Consider the following 18,757-nt stretch of genomic DNA (forward strand, 5'->3'; position numbering starts at 1 on the left):
AAATAAAATACAAAGAGGAAAAAAAAAGTAAAGGGCGGGCTAAGAGGCACGCCTAGGAAGCAGCTCCCCTCAGGAAACAGAGCGTCCCTTGGTTCTTTGTTTAATCTGGCCAGTTGATCTGGGGAAAGGGAAGCAGTCTGCGAAGGTGGAAGGTGGGGACGTGGAGGAGGACTAGGTCTGGGTTGCGGGGCGCCCCTGTCTCTTTGCGGGGAGCCCCTCCTCTGCCCATTCTCGCCTCCTTGCGCCTCCTGAGTCGGGAAACGCGGCCCCGCCTGGCCCCGCGCGGCCGCCGTAGAGTCCCCGTTGCCATGGCTCCCAGGTGCGGATGCGCGGAGGAGAGACTAGGAGGCGTCCAGGGAGTCCTTGGGGGTCCTGGTCGAGCTTCCTGGGCCCGCGAACCCGAGAGGCGCCATGGGACTGAGTAAGCGCTCTCTCCCACCTTCCGCCCTCGATTGTCCCCATTCTGGGCATCGTCCCGGGCCTCTTGGGACCCTCGGCGCCCCTTCCCGCCCGCGGACCCCAGCCCGGCCCAGCCCTTCGCCCTCTGCAGACCGGGCAGTGCCATGTCTCCCGCTGACTGGCGGGGCAGCTTGGCCCCGGCGAGGCCCAGGTTCCCGTTCTGTAAAATGGGGTGGGCGTCGGGGCGGGGGAGGAGAGCATTGGATTTGACGGAAAGGCTGGCTAGTGGAAGGTCTAGGGTCTTGGCGTCAGACACGCCGGGTTCGAGCCCGCGCATCTCCTTGCCTGCAGCGTGGGCTAGTCGCTGTCTCTGAACCACAGCCTCGGACTCTTTGGGAAGGCCGTGTAGCCTGCTGGTTGGGGGAACCGACTCCGGCACCTATCAGCTGTGAGACTTCCTCACCTCCAAAACGCAGGCAATAATAGTGCTGTTTACAGACAGCCGGTGTTGTAAATGTGATTATAAATGTACCAAGAGACTGAGTTGGCAGGATTAACAGTTATTTATGTTAGATTGAACCAGTTATACCAGGTCGAACCTTTCCAGTATCGACACCGTCTTTGACCTCTACACGTGGCAATTTTTTTTTTTTTTTTTTTTTTTTTTTTTTTTTTTTTTTTTGCGGTACGCGGGCCTCTCACTGCTGTGGCCTCTCCCGTTGTGGAGCACAGGCTCCGGAAGCGCAGGCTCAGCAGCCATGGCTCACGGGCCCAGCCGCTCCGCGGCATATGGGATCCTCCCGGACCGGGGCACGAACCCGCATCCCCTGCATCGGCAGGCGGACTCTCAACCACTGCGCCACCAGGGAGGCCCTACACGTGGCAATTTTATACAGTTCCACCGAATTTATCACTTACTGTAAAAGTGTCATAGTGAATACTTTTAAATCAAGAGACCGCGGTGGATGATGGGGTTTCTGCCCTGGAGGAGCTGACAGCCTGGTGGTGGAAGGGGGCTGGTGATTTTAAATGTTAACACTTCGTTCGGAAACCAGTTATTTCCTTTCACACTTTTCCTCCCCTCATCCCCATACTGTGGTCCCAGAGTTTTCTTTTTCTTTTTGCTCATCAATATTTTTTACGTTTCTGTGGATTATCCTTTGTCCTCTGTCTCTGAATCTTGTCCACCTTCATTTGTTAAATCATTAACTTATCAGAATTGTATTGGAGTTCCTACCCTGTGCCAGGCGTTGAGGATACAGAGGTGAACAAACAGGTGGGCCGGCCCTCCTGGAGCTTCACCCTTTGTGGAAGAAGGCAAACACTTACTTAAAAATATCAGTCACTATAGAGCCAAAACTAAGATACAAGATTCTTTTTCCTGCTCTTTCCACAGTTCTGACCTGTCTACATCAGGAGAAAAAACTTGGGCTTCTGAGAGAGGATGGTAATAATGGCTTCTAGTGGCAGCAAATACGTCGTGTACTTGCTGCCTTCTAGGCAATGTTCTAAGTGGTTTCTCTGTGTTAACTCCTGGAGTCCTCACAAAAATCTTATGAAGTAGCCACTACTGTCACCTCCATCTTGCAGATGAGGAGTCTGAAACACAGAGAGGTTAGGCAACTTGCCGATAGTCACACAGTAAGTGATGTATCTGGGATGTGAACCTGAAAGGGCTGGCTTTCTTTAATATGTTACTACACGGTCTCTTGAATGTAAGGGAAGTTCTGGTGAGGAGAAGAGAGGTCGTGGTGCAAGTTCTCATGTTGAAAGTCAAAGAGACTACTTTTAGTGTTGGAATCTGCGCAGGGAGAGCACTGTCACGCCCAGGGGCAGTGGCTAGGGGAAAATGAAAGAATTCGTTCTTCTCTGCACATTTAATCTGGTATAGATTATGATTTAGAGAAGAATGAGCTTCTTTTTTAAAACAAAAATTTAATATAGAATTCATTTTGTATTACTGTGACTATCAAATTAGGGTGATTAGTCTCATGGAGATATGATCTGTGTATGCATTTGCTGGGGGAAGTTAAGTACCCGCAGGGCCATAGGATGTTATCCCTGGAAGGATGCTCAGTGGTCTCTAATCCATGCCATGTGCAAAACCATACAGATGAAATCTGTTATGCAGAAAGTTTAAGCATCTGGTCCCAAACCTTGCACTTGTTATGTGATAGGTTAGAATTAAATTTGGGGCTCCAGCTCAGTGGCCTTTCATAATGTCTTCATTTTCTTAAAGGCACATAGTGGAAAAAATCAGTTTTATATTAATTCCTCTCAGTTCACCTTGACTAGGAAGCTCCCACTAGAATCATCCTCCTTATTCATTGCCATTATATTGTAGACTTCATCAACTGCTTATAACAAATCCTTTAAATCTTTTGTTTCATACTTCTAAGTCTTAATTCATTTGGTGGACAGTGTTGTTCACCATTAATTTCAAGCTCTTTGAAATTGAGATGAGATACGTTGCTAGATACCATGTGGATTGTTCATCACACACCTATGAACAATTGCTAAATGCTTTTCACAAACATCTTAGCTATATAAGGAAAAGCTTTTTGATGAAAGATGGGCTTCCAAGAAAAACATCCTTTAAAGAAATTGCATATATTTACATACCAAGCACATAGACAAAGTTTAAGAAATAAGCAAAACACTTAATTATGGATAAATAGAGTGTTTTAAATTTGTTTTATTTTTTTATGGAGAACCTAATTTAATTTTCAAACTAAACTGGTTACTAAAGACTGTACTAATTTGTTTAACTTTGTTTTTAACTTAATGACTTTATTTGACAATAGCTTTAAGTCTAGAACAGCTATTTCCTTTCTGTAATTATTCATTGATGTAACTGAAAGAGGAATGCTTAGACAAATATTCTGTACCTTAAGAAAATTAAAATACTTTGACTGTTATATTCATTTACGTTTATATGAGGGGTCATAGTGAAATTGCTCAGACAGTGCACTTGAAAATTTAACAATCTAAACATGTGCATAATTCTTCTTAACCAGTCCTTCTTTGAGAGCATACCACCCCCCTGCTGAATGCTTTACATGCATAGGGCACTTAATCCTCCCAATAACTGTCTGAAATAAGTACCATAGAAACTCTCTTGAGACAGGTCATTGGAAACACTTGGTTAAAGTGCTAAGTCATAAAAATGATACATTTTAGGGCTTCTTTCTACAGCTATAATAGAGTAACTGGTATTGGACTTAACCTTCCACTGTAGACAGCTATGAAATTGGACAGGAACGACAAGTAGGACCTAACCATGCTCCTTGAGAGAAGGGAAATGCAAGAGTCATACCCCACTGTCACCCCAGCTTTCTTTGTAGAGGCACTTTCCTACTTGCAGTAAAGAAGACAGAATTCAAGCAAAGTAGTGGTCTTGCAGAGCTAAGGCAGAAATTAGCCTTCTGAGCTGCTGAAGTTGCTGCAATTTATGGGATAGGATACAGAGAAGGAGGTACAGTATGGAATGGGGGAGGGAAGAGGACTTCATGGGGACGTTTACTATAGGATTTAGGCAAGGGCTGGCTGAGCATGTGTAGCAAAGACTTGGAGAGACCTGAAAGAGTCCACCTACTGTGGGGCAGAGTGTTGAATGGAGATGCCAGAGGTCAGGAGTCCTGGAAGACACAAGAGTCCTGGCCCATCCGGAGTTAAAAGACCTTGCTGAGCCCTTTAAGTATTCATTGAGACCCCCAAGAAAACCACACCTTAGCAGTAAGTACTGGGCCCTGGAGTAATGGCCATGCTCTAGGGCTAAGTTCAAAACTAAAATAGATCCACTCTAACAAAAAATACAGTCAAGCCTAACAGGGAAGAAAGGTTCTGTCAGTACTTTCACTGCCTGCCAGAATAAAGTTCCACTCCTTTTAAAGGACAGTGATATAATCTAGACTTTCTACTGTGCCTCAATAGAAGAATACAACGACCAACCTACAATTAAAAATTGCTAGACACAAGGAGCAGAAACATGTGGCCATGATCAAGAACAGAAGCTGTTAATAAAAACAGATCCCAAGATGATAGAGGTGCTGAAATTAGCACACAAAGACTTTAAAGCAGTGTGTTAGTTTCCTACAGCTGCCATAACAAGTTACTACAAATTTAGCAGCTTACCGTTCTACAGGTCACAAGTCTGATATAGAGTCCCTATATCAGACTCTTATAGATGCTCTTGTAGATTTTCACCCTACCTGAAATCAGGGTGTCAGTGTTCCTTTCTGGAGGCTCTAGGGGAGGAGCATTTTCTTGTTTATTTGAGTTGTTGGCAGAATTTGGTTCCTTACAGTAATAGGACTGAGATCCTCATTTCGTTGTTGGTTCTCAGCTTAAGGCCATTTCTAGATTCTAGAGGCCACCCATGTTCTTTGGCTTGTGGCTCCCTTTCTTCATCTTTAGAGCCAGCAATGGTGGGTTGAATCCTTCTTATTCTATGCATCTCTTTTTCTTCTTCTTCCATCTAAATCTCTGGTGTGGCCAGGAAAGTCTCTCTGATTTTAAGGCTGTGTGTGATTAGATTGGGTCTACCTGGAGAATCTAGGGCACTCTCCCCATCTTAAGGTCCTTACCCTTAATCACATTTGCAAAGTCCCTTTGCCCTTTTGCCAGGCAAGGTAACATATTCCCAGGTTCTGGAAATTAGGGCATAAGCAATAAATAACCTGAGGTTCCACCTTAAGATACTAGAAAAAGATTACAAATTAAACCAAAAATAAATAGAAACCTGGAATAGTACAAGAGCTAAAATCAATGTAGTAGAAAACACAAGGTAAGACAATAGGAAACAAAATAGACAAACAGTAGTAAACAAAATTAATGAAAATTTTATTCTTATCCTATGACCCAGCTATTTTACTCCTAGATATTACCAAAGAAAAATGAAAACCTTTGTCCACTCAAACTTATGTATGATTTGTTTTCTTATGATTGTTTTAAGAGTTCTTTATATATTCTACATATAAGTCCTTTATAGAATATATGATTTGCAAATATTTTCTCTCCATCTATGGCTTATATTTTCATTCTCTTAACAGAGTTTTTCAAAGAGCAGAAGTTTAAAATTTTGAGGTCCAACTTATCAACTTGTTCTCTTATAGATTTTGCTTTTCGTGCCATCCAAGAAATCTTTACCTAACCCAAGTTCACATAGATTTTCCTCTTACGTTTTTGTTTCCCTAATTGTAAGTTTTACGTTATTCTATCATCCATTTAACTCAGTTTTTTCATAAGACACCATTGTAAATGATATTGGGATGTAGAAATGTAATTGACTTTTCCATTACAGATCTTATATCCTGCACACTTCCTAAACTCTGCTGTGAGTCCTACCAGCTTTTGATGTAGATTTTGTTGGATATTCTCCATAGACAATCATGCCGTCTGCAAAGAGAGAGTATTCTACTTCTTCCTTTCCTATCTGGATGCCTTTTATTTCTTTTTCTTGCCTTATTGCTAGAATCTGGCTAGAACCTTTAGTACAATGTTGAAATGGTGAGAACAGCTATCCTTGCCTTTTCCCTGATCTCGGGAAAAGCATTCAGTCTTTGTCCATTAAGTAGGATGATAGCTGTAGGTCTCTTGTAGATGCACGTTATCAAGTTGGGTCAGTTCCCTTCTCTTCACAGCTTGCTGCAAGTGTTTTTGTTTGTTTGTTTGCTTATAATCAGGTTTTTTGTGTCGTCTTCTTTTTACTGATCAGTCTGGCAAGAAATTCACCAATTTTATTTTCTTAAAGTATTTTTATTGGTTTTTCTCTGTTGTTTTTCTGTTTTCCATTTCATTGGTTTCTGTTATAGCCTTTATTATTTACTTTCTTATGCTTACTTTGGGTTTAATTTGTTTTGTTTTGTTTTTTTAGTTTCTCGAAGAAGAAGCTGATATTTGGGACCTTTCTTCTTTCTTGCTATAGGCATTTAGTGCTATAAATTTCTTCCAAGTTATGTTTTAGCTGCACCCCACAGATTTTGATATGCTGGGTTTTTTCATGTTATATTCTGTTCAAAATACTTTCTCCTTTTGAGTTCCCAATGACAAATTATTTTTAAAAAGCATTACTTTCTTATATTTTGTCTTGATTTTTAGTTATCGTAGGCTGGAGGGTAAATCCTGTGCCTGTGACTCCATCATGTCTGGAACCTGAAGGCTCTGCTACTCTAATGATTTTGTCCTTGTCCTGGTTCTCTGCCCTCTGCTTTCAGGGAGAAAACCTCTTTAAATGCTATCAGTGTAGTACTGTGGTTTTCACACCTAGCTTTTAAGGTTCAGTTGTCACTCTCAGCCTTACCTTGTCAATTGTGTTTAGTGGCAGCCACCCAATACAGCTGTCCTTAAAGTTACAGTTTCCCCCATATTTCCCTAATGCCTGATGTGTCACACTTACCAATGTGTTCCCTTCCATTAATATCCCATTTGCTATAGATTGAATGTTTGTTTCCCACCAAAATTCATATGGTGAGATCTTAACACTCGAGGTGATGGTATTAGGAGGCGGGGTGTTTGGGAGATGATTAGGTCATGAGCACAGGACCCTCATATTGGGATTATTGCCCTATGAAAGAGGCCCCAGAGATCTAGCTCATGCCCTCCACCATGGGAGGTTACTGTCAACGGGGAACAAATATTCAACGTTCCATGTTAGCTAGCATCTGCTTTTGTGTACCACTTCCGGTATCCACCCTTCCAGGTTGGGTTCCCCAGGAGGCAGACTTTTAGATGGAGGCCAGTGTGCAGGAGGTTTATTAGGGAGTGTCACTGGAGTGGGTAGGGAAGAAAGCAAGATCGGGCAGAGAGGGAAGTAGGGCTGGAATGCATCTTAACAAAGGCCTTCGCCAACCAACCTGGAAATCGGAAGGAGCTCTGAACTTGGAACGGACCTCTGGTTTTCCCAAGTTGGGGTGAGAGGGTTGGGCCCTTTTAGCCCCACATCAGTCGATCACTGGATATGGACTTTCCTGGGAAGGGGCATGACCTTGGTTGAGATGTTTCTTCAGCTGGGGTAACCTCACGGTGGGCAGCTGAGGGCTGCCTTCTGGCAGAACTCCCAGCAGCAGGAAGTAATCCTTCAGTCCTGAAGGGGGGAACTGGGCACAGTAGCATCTACCATAACCTGTGGTGTTCTTTCATCATTTGTTTATCTGGCAAATATCTACTCACATTTCAAGATCCAGCCCGGACTTCTCCTCCATGATGCTTCGCTCGACCTTCTTCTTGTCACTCAGTAGCATGGATCACTCCCTCCTTTGCACTCACTGTACTTTCTGTATTCTTCTGTCCTTGCTCCATACACCCTGTCCATGTTTGTAACAGCACACTCTGCGTGAGTGCCTCTAACAGTGTCATGGGATCAGGGTGTAGAGTATGGCCACCAACACTCATGAGAGTCATGAGTCAGTAAGAAAAGTCAGGGCAAATGAGTAATCTTGTTTCTTAAAATGCCCATGGAAAACAATAAAAGAAAAAAAGTTCACATGCTACAAGATGAAATCTTCACTTATTTGTAACCCCTTCATTGATGTTAAATCTCTGTTTCATATATGTATCCACTAGGTCTTTCAAGATGTTTACAAACTCTGCAGACTCTGCCCGAAACATATATTACTGATTTTATTCTAATCCAGCAAGAAAGAGAGGGTTGTTTACAAAACATGATATAAAACCTGGAGGATGAACACTGAATTGTTGGCTTTGGGAGTTTCTAGAACCTCGTTCAATACACTGAAATCTCTTTCATAGTAAACACAACGTGACAACCTCTAGTATTCCGGAAAACTTCTCCTTTTGCCCTTTTCCCCCCCTACCCTGCAAAGTCATTTTACTGAAACTCCCTCAAGTTATTGAGAACCCAGTCATATTAAGGAATTGAAAAGAAGCCTAGGGTAGCTCATCAGTTTGGGTTAAAACTTTGGAATCCACAGCAGAATTCTTTTAGGGAGATAAGTATGAATCTGTGGTTATAATTGTTAGTATCCTTCATCAACCGCCTCATTCAGATATTGGTTATGACCTTGTATAGGTGAGACACTTCTCAGAGTCCATCTGAATCCTGTATTTTGCTGTTTGAATTTTTCCAAAATAAGGAAGTGAAAGTATATCTCATATAGTAAGTACCTTGGCGTGTTCTTCTATACCATGTGATAGGCACTGTAATACCATCTGTCTTGAAATAGTCTTATGATGACATATTAATGCTTCCAAAGCCTTTTTAAGTCCCTAGAGTGATGTCTTGTAAATGCAGTGCTGTATTATTTCGAGTAGGACTTTCTAAAGGCGAACAGTGCTCCTTGGAGTTAAAGAAAGTTTGGTCTAAATTGCATAGTACATAAAACAACAAAATGTTTTCCCATTTCAAAGTCTGAAACACTATAATCTCCATACGCCATGTAGGTATTCTGACACATTTCTTCTTGGGGACCCTGGTTTTTGCACTGATGTTTGCCATCACAGGTGAGGCAGTATTGTGTAACAGCAGTTTCCTGAGTTACACAATATGTAACTATGAAAACAGTGTGCCACACAGCAGTTTGCTTAATACAGAAGAGTTCAGAAAAGGTCTGCTGGGAAATTCCAGACCTTCACACTTCTACCTTCCTCTGTGATTCTCCTCGATTTTCATTTAATCTACCCTTATTGTGCATAACTGTTGCTGTTGGGCAGACTTCCCTGTTGTGCTGAGTGCATCTGAGCCCCTCCTCTCCTATGTGTGTGTGTGTGTGTGTGTGTGTGTGTGTGTAAATTTGTTATTTATGCCAACTCCCCCACCTTTCCCCACCCCTTTCCACTAATAGTGATTTTTATCATCTTAATTCTCATGATTAGGAGATACGGATCAACATAATTCCTTCCTAATATCTACATGCCTCTGAAAGGGAGGACTTGACAATTGCACGCAACTGATCAAATTCATGCACATAATAGCATAATGAAAAGAATTTCTTAAATTTTAAGAAAGATGTAGCCAGAGAACATAAGAAGGACGTTTGGTGCCATTGAGAACTTAGTCAACAGTTGGAGGAGCCAGCAAGTCTTCAGGGTTAAGTAAGTCAGAAAAGTCTTCAAGTCTGTAGACCTGGAAGAACCTTGATACCTTTTGTGCCCCCGAGAGCCAGGAGGCCCCACGTGGCCTGTGCAGATGCTTCACAAGATGCCATCAGAATTCCCCTGCCCGCATGAGACTTCACTGTACCTGTGAGGCTGACAGCTCTGTGGGGTTCAAGTTAGGCTGTGTCTTTAAGCTGGGTACCTAACTAAGCCTTCAGCTGGGGCAGCTGGGGATTGGGGGCAAGAATATGAGTGGAGGCCCATGTATCAAGCTATACATCAAACTGCTAAGTAAAATGCATTTTCCGGGCTTCCATGGTGGCGCAGTGGTTGAGGGTCCGCCTGCTGATGCAGGGGACACGGGTTCGTGCCCCGGTCTGGGGAGATCCCACATGCCATGGAGCGGCTGGGCCCGTGAGCCATGGCCGCTGAGCCTGCGCATCTGAGCCTGTGCTCCACAACGGGAGAGGCCACAACAGTGAGAGGCCCACGTACCGCCAAAAAAAAAAAAAAAATGCATCTTCCTTCCTTGACAAGTACACCTTCGTAACAGCCCAGAAGGCTTCATTCAATATAAGTTTCTCAAACTCCTTGGGTTCTGTGCCAGCATGTGGTGGCTTGTGGAAAGCCAGCTCCTTCGTCCGTACCTCCCTCCTCTTCCCATCCCTGGCTCTATCCTTGTCCCTCATGCCCATGTATGAGGGTAGATACTGCATCCTGCACATCCAAGCCATCCACATCCCCAGAAAACAGCCGCTCCTTGGACACCCCTGGGTGTAGGAATGTGTGCCTGATGGTGCAGCCTTGCCTCCAGGAATGAACCTGGAGAAGCATCCAGCGTAGGACTTGGAGGCAGGCTTGGGGCTCCTTCGGCAGAGACTTCCAATGTTCTCCACCTGTGGCACGGTCTGGAGGAGAGGGCATGGGCTCTGGAAGGGCACGTCCTCCTAGCCCATAGACCCCACCTCTAATGGCAGCGAGGCCTCCAAAGTCCAATCCCTGCTCCATGGATTTGTGTCATTTAAGTCACATATACACTGTTAGTCGTTGAGGGTCTGTCTTCATCACAGTGGTGCATCACTTCCACATCCATTAAGTTAGATGAAATAACATTGGTTGTGCCATCCCAGCCCCTTAACCCGTGTTGCGTCCTTGCTAAGAGAATTCTTGTAGATAAACTTCAGAGGCAGGTAATGTAATTGACTCTACACAGCAGCTTTGATGTATACTCAACTTGGCTGGACCCATTTATTCATTGTCAGTTGATTTAAGCTGTTAGAATCAACTTTGGAGGTGGGAGTTCTGGAGAGTAGGTTTTTTTGTTTGTTTTTTTGTTGTTTTTTTTTTTGCGGTACGTGGGCCTCTCACTGCTGTGGCCTCTCCCGTTGCGGAGCACAGGCTCCGGACGTGCAGGCTCAGCGGCCATGGCTCATGGGCCCAGCCGCTCCGCGGCATGTGGGATCCTCCCGGACCGGGGCATGAACCCGCATCCCCTGCATCGGCAGGCGGACTCTCAACCACTGCGCCACCAGGGAAGCCCTGGAGAGTAGTTTGAATTCGCTTCTCTTGCAAGTTTGGTTTTCAGAAAGTTTATTGTTTTTCTTTTCCTTGAATAGAGCAGTCTGTTCAAGCCAGCTTGCCTAATAGCAGCACATCCAGAGACGGCAGAGTGCCGCAGGCAGTGGGGATCCCAGCGAGCCGGGGCTGGCGGGACTGCCCTATCAGCCTTCTAACACCTCTTTGGCCTGCCCCCTCCCCAGGACCTAGTTTGCAGCCATCTTTGCTGTTAGTGGAGCCAGAAAAGCTTAGAGCGGCAGGAACGTTCCCCATGTATGGTATTTTAATCTCTTAACCTCTGCGTTTCCCTTGTCTTTCTTCCGAAGAACTGTCATCGCAAGCAGCCCCATCTCCTACCACCGGAAGCAGCAGAGGGTTCAGCTAACTGCACACAAATGATGGAGTTCGTACATGTTTTCACATTGTTCAGAAAAGGCAAACTTCACTTTTAAGGATGTGGCACAGAAGAGGGGCAGCTGAAGGTGCTGTGAAGAACTTTGTCTCCGCCAGAGAAGCTTGCGCATTTAGGAAGCTTGAGAAATTTTGAGAGGCTCTTATTTGCTCACTTTTGTGGCGGTGGAGCATAGTGGTTCAGAGCACATGGTCAGGTGCTGGATTCCTACACTTAAAGCCTCGCTCTAGCACTTACTAGCGAGACCTTGGGCAAGTTATTTAAACTATCTGTGCCTCAATTCCTCATCTGAAAAAGATAAATAATCATTGTACATACTCACACGTTAATACATGCCTAGCATTTAGGACAGTGCTTGGCACCTTGTAAATGGCAATAAATGAATCTTTATTATCTTATAGGATGGACATGTGATATTTCCACATTCAACCTAAAATGTGAGGGTTCAGACGGATTAATCATTTTTAATAGCCTTGGAAAATACAAGTTTTCTCCATTGTCATTACCTCCTTGATTATAGTACATATTACAGAGAGGGTGCGTGTCCTCTTCTTGACCCTCACTGTGGACCGGATGTTGTCTCTGGTACCTTGGTGCTACCATCATCATATGGTCCTGGCCTGTGGCATCAGACCAGCCCAGTGCTGCTCATCACTCTTGTCAGGGGTTGGGGACTCTCGCAACCCCTCCTCCTGCGAGCAGCTTCTTTCATGCCTCCTGGAAACGGACCAAGTGCTTTATAGGATTGCAGTGCAAAATCTGGGGTGTTCCTCTCCTGTCTCTTCCACTCGAGTTAAATAAATACCAGCTGAATGAATGAATGAGTGAGTGAACCTTTCCTTATTGAATGGTTGTGGCTGTTCAATGGAGATGCTTTCACATTTCTGCTCTCTGTCAGCCCAACCGTACCTCTCTGGAGCAGGTTTCTGTCTTGGATTACTTAGTGGGTCTCATCCAGTTCGACATGATACCACCTCAAGATTCCACGTTATCAGGGTCATTACCTGTCAACTGGGTCTCCATCCATACAGCGAAATATGTGTAGATCCAGTGTAAGAAAGACAAAATGTATCATCACATCTTTCTTCTGAGTCACCCTGGAATCACAAAAACTCCCAGCAGGAGGAAGCACTTCTCTGTTCTCTGTCCCTTTGAAAATGACTTGGGCCTGGAGAATTCACATCTAACTGCAAGGAAAAACCAATGCATTAATAACTTAATATTAATGGGGATGGAGATATAATATGTAACAAATTTTCTTTCAGTCACGGAAGATCTTATTAGACGGAATGCCGAGCACAATGATTGTATAATTTTTTCCCTGGAGGAACTCTCCTTGCATCAGCAAGAAATAGAAAGACTGGAACATATTGACAAGTGGTGCCGGGATTTAAAAATCCTCTATCTTCAAAATAATCTCATTGGAAAAATTGGTAAGTCTTCAGGACTTTGTTCTTATGGTTTCTTTAACATTTTGAATGGGAGAATGTTGGCAAATGCAGTGTTATTCTTAGAGGAAGAAAAAGAATTACCTGGAGGAATAGACACAGCCATCTCTCAGTAGCTGTGTGTGGAACACTTCCCTGAACCTTTTCGTGCCTGTTCCATCTCCTTGCCCTGGGCATCTCCATCAAGGAATTGGGAGGACCAGTTGATGGCTGGGAGCACATTAGTTGATGTAGTCATTTAAAACCTGATTTTTAAAAAGCTTAAAAGAGAGGGGGTTATAGTCCAGGCATTTGTCATGGTTTTACAGCATCACTCTGTGAACCTGAAAGGATTCTGTGAGGGCTGAGTAAATCCTTGTCAGATCCCAGCCTGTGATAACTAGGCCTGCCGCATGTATTGAGAATGTACATGTGCAAGGCATTGTGCTCAGTATTGGCTATCGAGGGGGCTCCACAATTACACCCCTGCTTACTGCTCCAGTTTGGAATGAAATGAGAGGTAAAAACAGGAGTCAGGAGGATGGGAATCCAAAAATTAGCATTATAACTGATAAAAACTCTTTGGAGAATGTGGCTTAGACTTGCAGCCAAGTGAGATTCCTAATATGTCCCCAGAATTAAGCCTACCCACCACCCACTTACATGCAGACCTGGACCATGCAGGCTTCCCCTACCTGCGCAGGCCCCCTGCTTTATGGCGGGAGCGGGTCGAGGCTGTGTGCCCTCTGCCGGCAGGGAGATCCCAGACCCAGGAGAGAGGGTGGGATCGGGCATGCCCAGTTCCTTCTCCCAGTTCACCCATCAGGTAAGTGGGTCCTCCCCATCCAATTGCCACCTCCTCCCCCAGGAAGAAGGAGTTAAGGGGACAGAGAGAAGAGAGGCCTGTGGAGACACCCTAACAGGGGATCCTGCCACATGGAAACAGGAGAAGTGACCCCCAAACCTCAGGAAAGCTACAGTGTAGTTTAGTGGCAAGAGCAGGTGCAGGCCCTAATGTCAGGTAGACCCAGGTTTGAACCCTGCCTCTGCAAAAAACTAAGTCAGTCAACTTTGTCCCTCTTTGTCTTAGTCTTGCCATCTGTAAAATGGGAACAACAACATCTAACACACAGACATGGTATTAGAACTACATGGAAGGACGTGCTTAGCTTTATGCCCGCTCATGAGAAAATAGCTGCCCTGCTATTAATATCGTCACTTACCCAGGGGCCCCAGGCCAGCCCCATGGAGGTAGAAGCAGAGGGGAGAACCACACAGAGTTGGCGGAAAAGGGATGGAGTCAGGGTTGATGAGGCAGAGTGAGTGCCAGCCCCTGTGGGTTCTGACACTAGAGCCCAGAGGTCGGCTCATAAGATTATACTTTAACTCTCCACGGTCACAAGCGGCGGTTCTCAACAGGGCCACTTGGCAATGTCTAGAGACATATCTGGTTGTTGCTGTGTGTGTGTGTGTGTGTGTGTGTGTGTGCGCGCGCGTGTGTAAGGGGTCAGCTACTGGCAGTTAGTGTGCAGAGGCCAGGGACATGCTAACAGTCCCAGGACCTCTCCCCCACCCCCCACAAGAAAGAATTACCTGGCCCTGAATGATAGTATTGCTGAAGCTGAGAAACTCTGCCGATGTAGTTGCCTGCAGCTTAGTGGGTAATTGAAAATTGGCTCTAGGGATACAAAAAGTCTAGAATTTGCATCATTTTTGAAGGTTTATTAAAATTCTTTCTTTTCCTTCAGATAATTATTTTTGGCATCTTGTACTTTACCAGAAATTAGAAACTCTGGCGTATTGTTCAATTAAAAAGGCTGTTATAGAAAACCACTAGCTTTTATGAACGAGAGCATTAAAGAGTTGTCCTAATTGTGCAGCTCTAAGAGAGTGCCCGAAATTTCCATCTCCACAGCTGGGTCCATCACAATTACTAATTAGTAGCACAGTATTTCAGTCCTTTTCAGAGCTGTGAGAAAGCTTAAATTTTTGCTTCCAAAGTATTCTTAAATTAAACACTCTTTTAAATCCTAATAATGGGATTTTTCAGTGCTACTCCACCCATAGGCATTTAGGCACTTTTTTAGCAAGTAAAACTGTTTCTCTAGGATTCGGACTCACTCTTGGGCCACGGAGGTAGAAGTTTGCAAAACACCTGCCTTTCCTGAAGCTCTGTTCCTCACTGGGAGATCCAGGTGGGCTGTGGAGCCAGGCTTTGCTTAGTGGGGCTCCAGGTTTCAGCTGAGGACTGTCTGGGGTCTGTGAAAATGGGGCTCGGGCCTCACCCCAGACTTACTGGCTCAGAGCCTCTGGGGGTGGGCTCCCGGAATCTGCATGGGTAACAGCTTCCCGATGAGCCCCAAGCTGAACGCCTCAGAGCCGCTTGAACTGGGGGATGGGTTTGGTCCAGTACAAGTTTGTAGGTCTGGTTATAGAAGTTGGTGAGAACTCCTCCCAGGCTGGTTTGACCGAGAACGCAGACTCCCTTCCTGCTGCCCAAGAGGCTCTGCATATTTTTACTTATAGAGCTTTGTTTTTTCCTGACCAGTTTGACCCATTGTTCTCGGCTTAATTTAATTTAATTTTGGAAATCCTTACAAAACAAATCTTAACTTTTTTTCTACCAGATGACTCTTTTCGCATTTACAGCGTTATACATAAAACGAAAGTGGAGAAGGAAAGGTATTTTATCGTGGGCTGGCAATTTTAACAATAATAACTTTATGTATTTTTGTTCAAGATAAGTACTAGACACTGTATTATAATCCTGGACACATAGAGCTCTACAAGTCTGTGACTGTCAAATGCTCGGATATTGCCTAGAGGAACTCTTGTAAACATCAGTATTCCTTAGAATAATGTAATTGCTGAGAGAAACTTTAGTAATTTATTCCACAATCCTCATTTAAAAAATGAGTAAACTGAGGCTCAGAGAGGTAAACTGTTATTCTCAGGAACTCTGTGGAAACAAATACATAAGATTTTGTAAATTTTAGGTGAAATATTAGTAGTGATATGGGTGACGGTTATAAATCATCATGTTTGACCGTCATAATATCCCTGAAAAATGGTCCAGAGGAAGCATTATTTAAGTCAGCCTGCCCCAAAGGCACATTTCTTAGCAGGGTTTTCTACATTCATGTCATCTTAGAAAGGACTCTTTTAAAGTGTAGTGTAGTGATTTAGTGCCAAATTCTGGAGTCAGATTTCCTGGCTCTACCACTTAACCTTGAACAAGTGGATTTATTCTCTGCGCCTTGGTATTCTCATTTGCATAAGGGAGACAACAATAGTTTTAACTTCATAGGATTGTTATGAAGATTAAATGAGATAATATGCAAAATGCTTAGAAAATTGTATGACATGTAATAAGCACGCAGTAATGTAAGCTATAGTATTATTAACTGTTTTTAAAGGGCCCCACCCTTCAGTGATTCCTTGACTTATTTATGCTTTTGCCTTGCCTATATGGGCTTTCATATTTATTAGAAACAATAATCCTGTATCAGGATGATTTTGGCTTCACGAAAGGAAAACACAACTCAAGATGGCTTAGCAGTGAGGAAATCTAGCATCTAACCCAACTATAAGTCTAGAGATAGGCCAGTCTCCAGGGTTTGTTGATTCCTTCTCTCTGCTCCACCAGTCACAGTGGGCTTCATCCTACAGCTGGTTCCCTCAGGTTTGCAAGATGACTATGAGTACCAGTAAAGATAGTATTTCCTTCCTTTTTAACATCCAGCAGGAGAAAGAGACAGGAAATCCACAAGCATGAAATACAGATCATTCCTTCTCATCTGATTGGGAGTTGGTGTGCATGCCTTCTCCTGCATCACACAATCTCCAGGAGACTGCCACGGGCTGGTTGACTTAAGCCTGGGCTCCTGAGCTGTCACTAGCCAGGGACATGGGATTGCCATGTGCTGGGCCAGCTTGGTTAAGCCTAACGCCCTGGAGTTGGAGCTGGGTAGAGACATGAGCAGAAATGGGTTGGTTCCATTAGGAAGGACAGAGGGAGAAATGGATGCTGCGTGGGCGACCAACAATGTCTGAAGTACAGGTACAGATTTGAAAAAGCAACATGGTTTTGACAACCATAATGATCCCTAGATTCTCATTACCATTTTCATAATAGATTACATAAAAATGTCTTTTATCTTGAAGGTTAATTAATTCCATTCTTTGTATATTTCAGAAAATGTTAGGAAACTCAAGAAACTTGAATATTTGAATTTAGCTTTAAACAACATTGAAAAAATTGAAAATTTGGAAGGTAAGAATTTTCTTCTTATAATTTATTGTTAATTAAAATTAGACTTCAACAGTATTGCTTAAACAATAGGTAGACTTTTCAAATTAACATTTTACATAAGTCTTATGTTTGTCAATTCTTGTTGTAAAAAGTCAAACGATAACAAGATACACAAATTCAAAAATGTAGTCTACTTCACCCCTTCCTAACCCAGTTTCCTTCCCAGAGGCAGTGGTATTAACGCTTTGGTGTAAAGTAGGTAGTTTTGTTACATTTTGCTTTGTATCAATGGGATCATACTATGAATACTGTTTTCAAAATGAATTTCTTCCATAAAATTACCTTGTTCTTCTGACATCCAGGAAGGATGGGGAAGGCTGTCTAATGGAATGATTGTAGACTGAGTTATCCAACTGTCGTTCTGCAGATGGACAATTGGGTGGTTTCTACATTTTGCTATAATAAGCATGGCTGCAATGAGCATCCTAATACGTTTCACTCTGTGTACATGTGTAAATATTTTTCTAGGATAGATACTTAGAAATGGAATTCCTGGGTCTAAATACGCATATTTTGGAAAATAGTGCCAATTTGTTCTCCAAAAAGGTTGTGCTGATATACACTTGTACCTGTGGTCCACATGAATACCCATTTTCCCCCAACTTCACTAGCGCTTTTTGTAAGCAATCTTTTTCTAAAGATTAGAAGACATTGTTCTCTAGTAATTTTTAAAAATTTCTCCTCACTTATTATTATTGAACTTCCATATAACCTTTCAGTTGTTTATTGAATATTTATATTTTTTCTTATGTGAATAACTACTTCATATCTTTTGGCCATTTTCCTACTGATTTTTCTTCATGTGCTCTTATACATTCCAGTATTAATACCTTGTTATATATGTTATAAATCTTTTCTCTTGAGTGTACTACTTTTATTTCAGTCTTGATGCTGGTATTGTTCAGAAGTCTTACTTCTGAAATGAATATACGCCAATTTATCAATCTTTTTCTTTATGGATTCTTTATGGTTTCTGGATACAAATATCGTCCATATAAGTTCTAATTTTAATAATTTTGTTCTTTATATTTAATCTCTCTAATGTGCTTCAAATTTAACATGTAAATGTTTCTGAATGGAAATATTTGGACAGTTTAGTATTTTGAAAATTGAAATATAATTTATGTATTATTAACTTACATACACCATTTTAAAATACATGATTCACAGGTTTTTAGTATATTTGCAAGGTTGTGCATCCATCATCACTATTTAATTCCAGAACATTTTCATCACCTCAAAAGAAACCCCCATATCCATTAGCATTCATTCCCCATTCACCTCCTACCCTAGCCCCTAACAACCCCTAATCTACTTTCTGTCTCCATAGATTTTCCCATTCTGAACATGTAATATAAGTGGAATCGAACAATACATGGTCTTCTGTTCTGACTTCTTAGTCTAATGTGTTCAGGGTTCATCCATGTTGTAGGATGCATCAGTACTTAATCCTTTTTAGGGCTGAATAATATTCCATCGTATGGATGCACCTCATTTTGTTTATTCATTCATTAGTTGATGGGTATTTGAGCTGAGTCCACTTTTTGGTTACTATGAATAAAGCTGCTATGAACATTAATGTACAAGTTTTTGCAT

General features: G+C 42.9%; 1 protein-coding gene across 2 annotated transcripts in view; it reads left to right on the plus strand.

Annotated features, from left to right (window-relative positions):
• The first annotated feature begins 275 nt into the window (after positions 1 to 275).
• DNAAF11 (dynein axonemal assembly factor 11) overlaps positions 276 to 18,757 on the plus strand; it is a 71,906-nt gene continuing 53,424 nt past the window's right edge. Inside the window, exons 1-3 of one of the 2 annotated variants that reach the window (XM_082601096.1) lie at positions 276 to 421; positions 12,688 to 12,855; positions 17,045 to 17,122. In XM_082601096.1, the coding sequence (XP_082457222.1) occupies positions 412 to 421; positions 12,688 to 12,855; positions 17,045 to 17,122 (256 nt within the window). In that variant the 5' untranslated portion in view covers positions 276 to 411. Of the gene's footprint in view, positions 422 to 12,687; positions 12,856 to 17,044; positions 17,123 to 18,757 lie in introns of those variants that run through there. The other variant, XM_082601095.1, reaches the window with a different exon arrangement.

Source organism: Mesoplodon mirus (assembly GCF_964341445.2).
Source record: "Mesoplodon mirus genome assembly, chromosome: 16".
NCBI lineage: Eukaryota > Metazoa > Chordata > Mammalia > Artiodactyla > Ziphiidae > Mesoplodon > Mesoplodon mirus.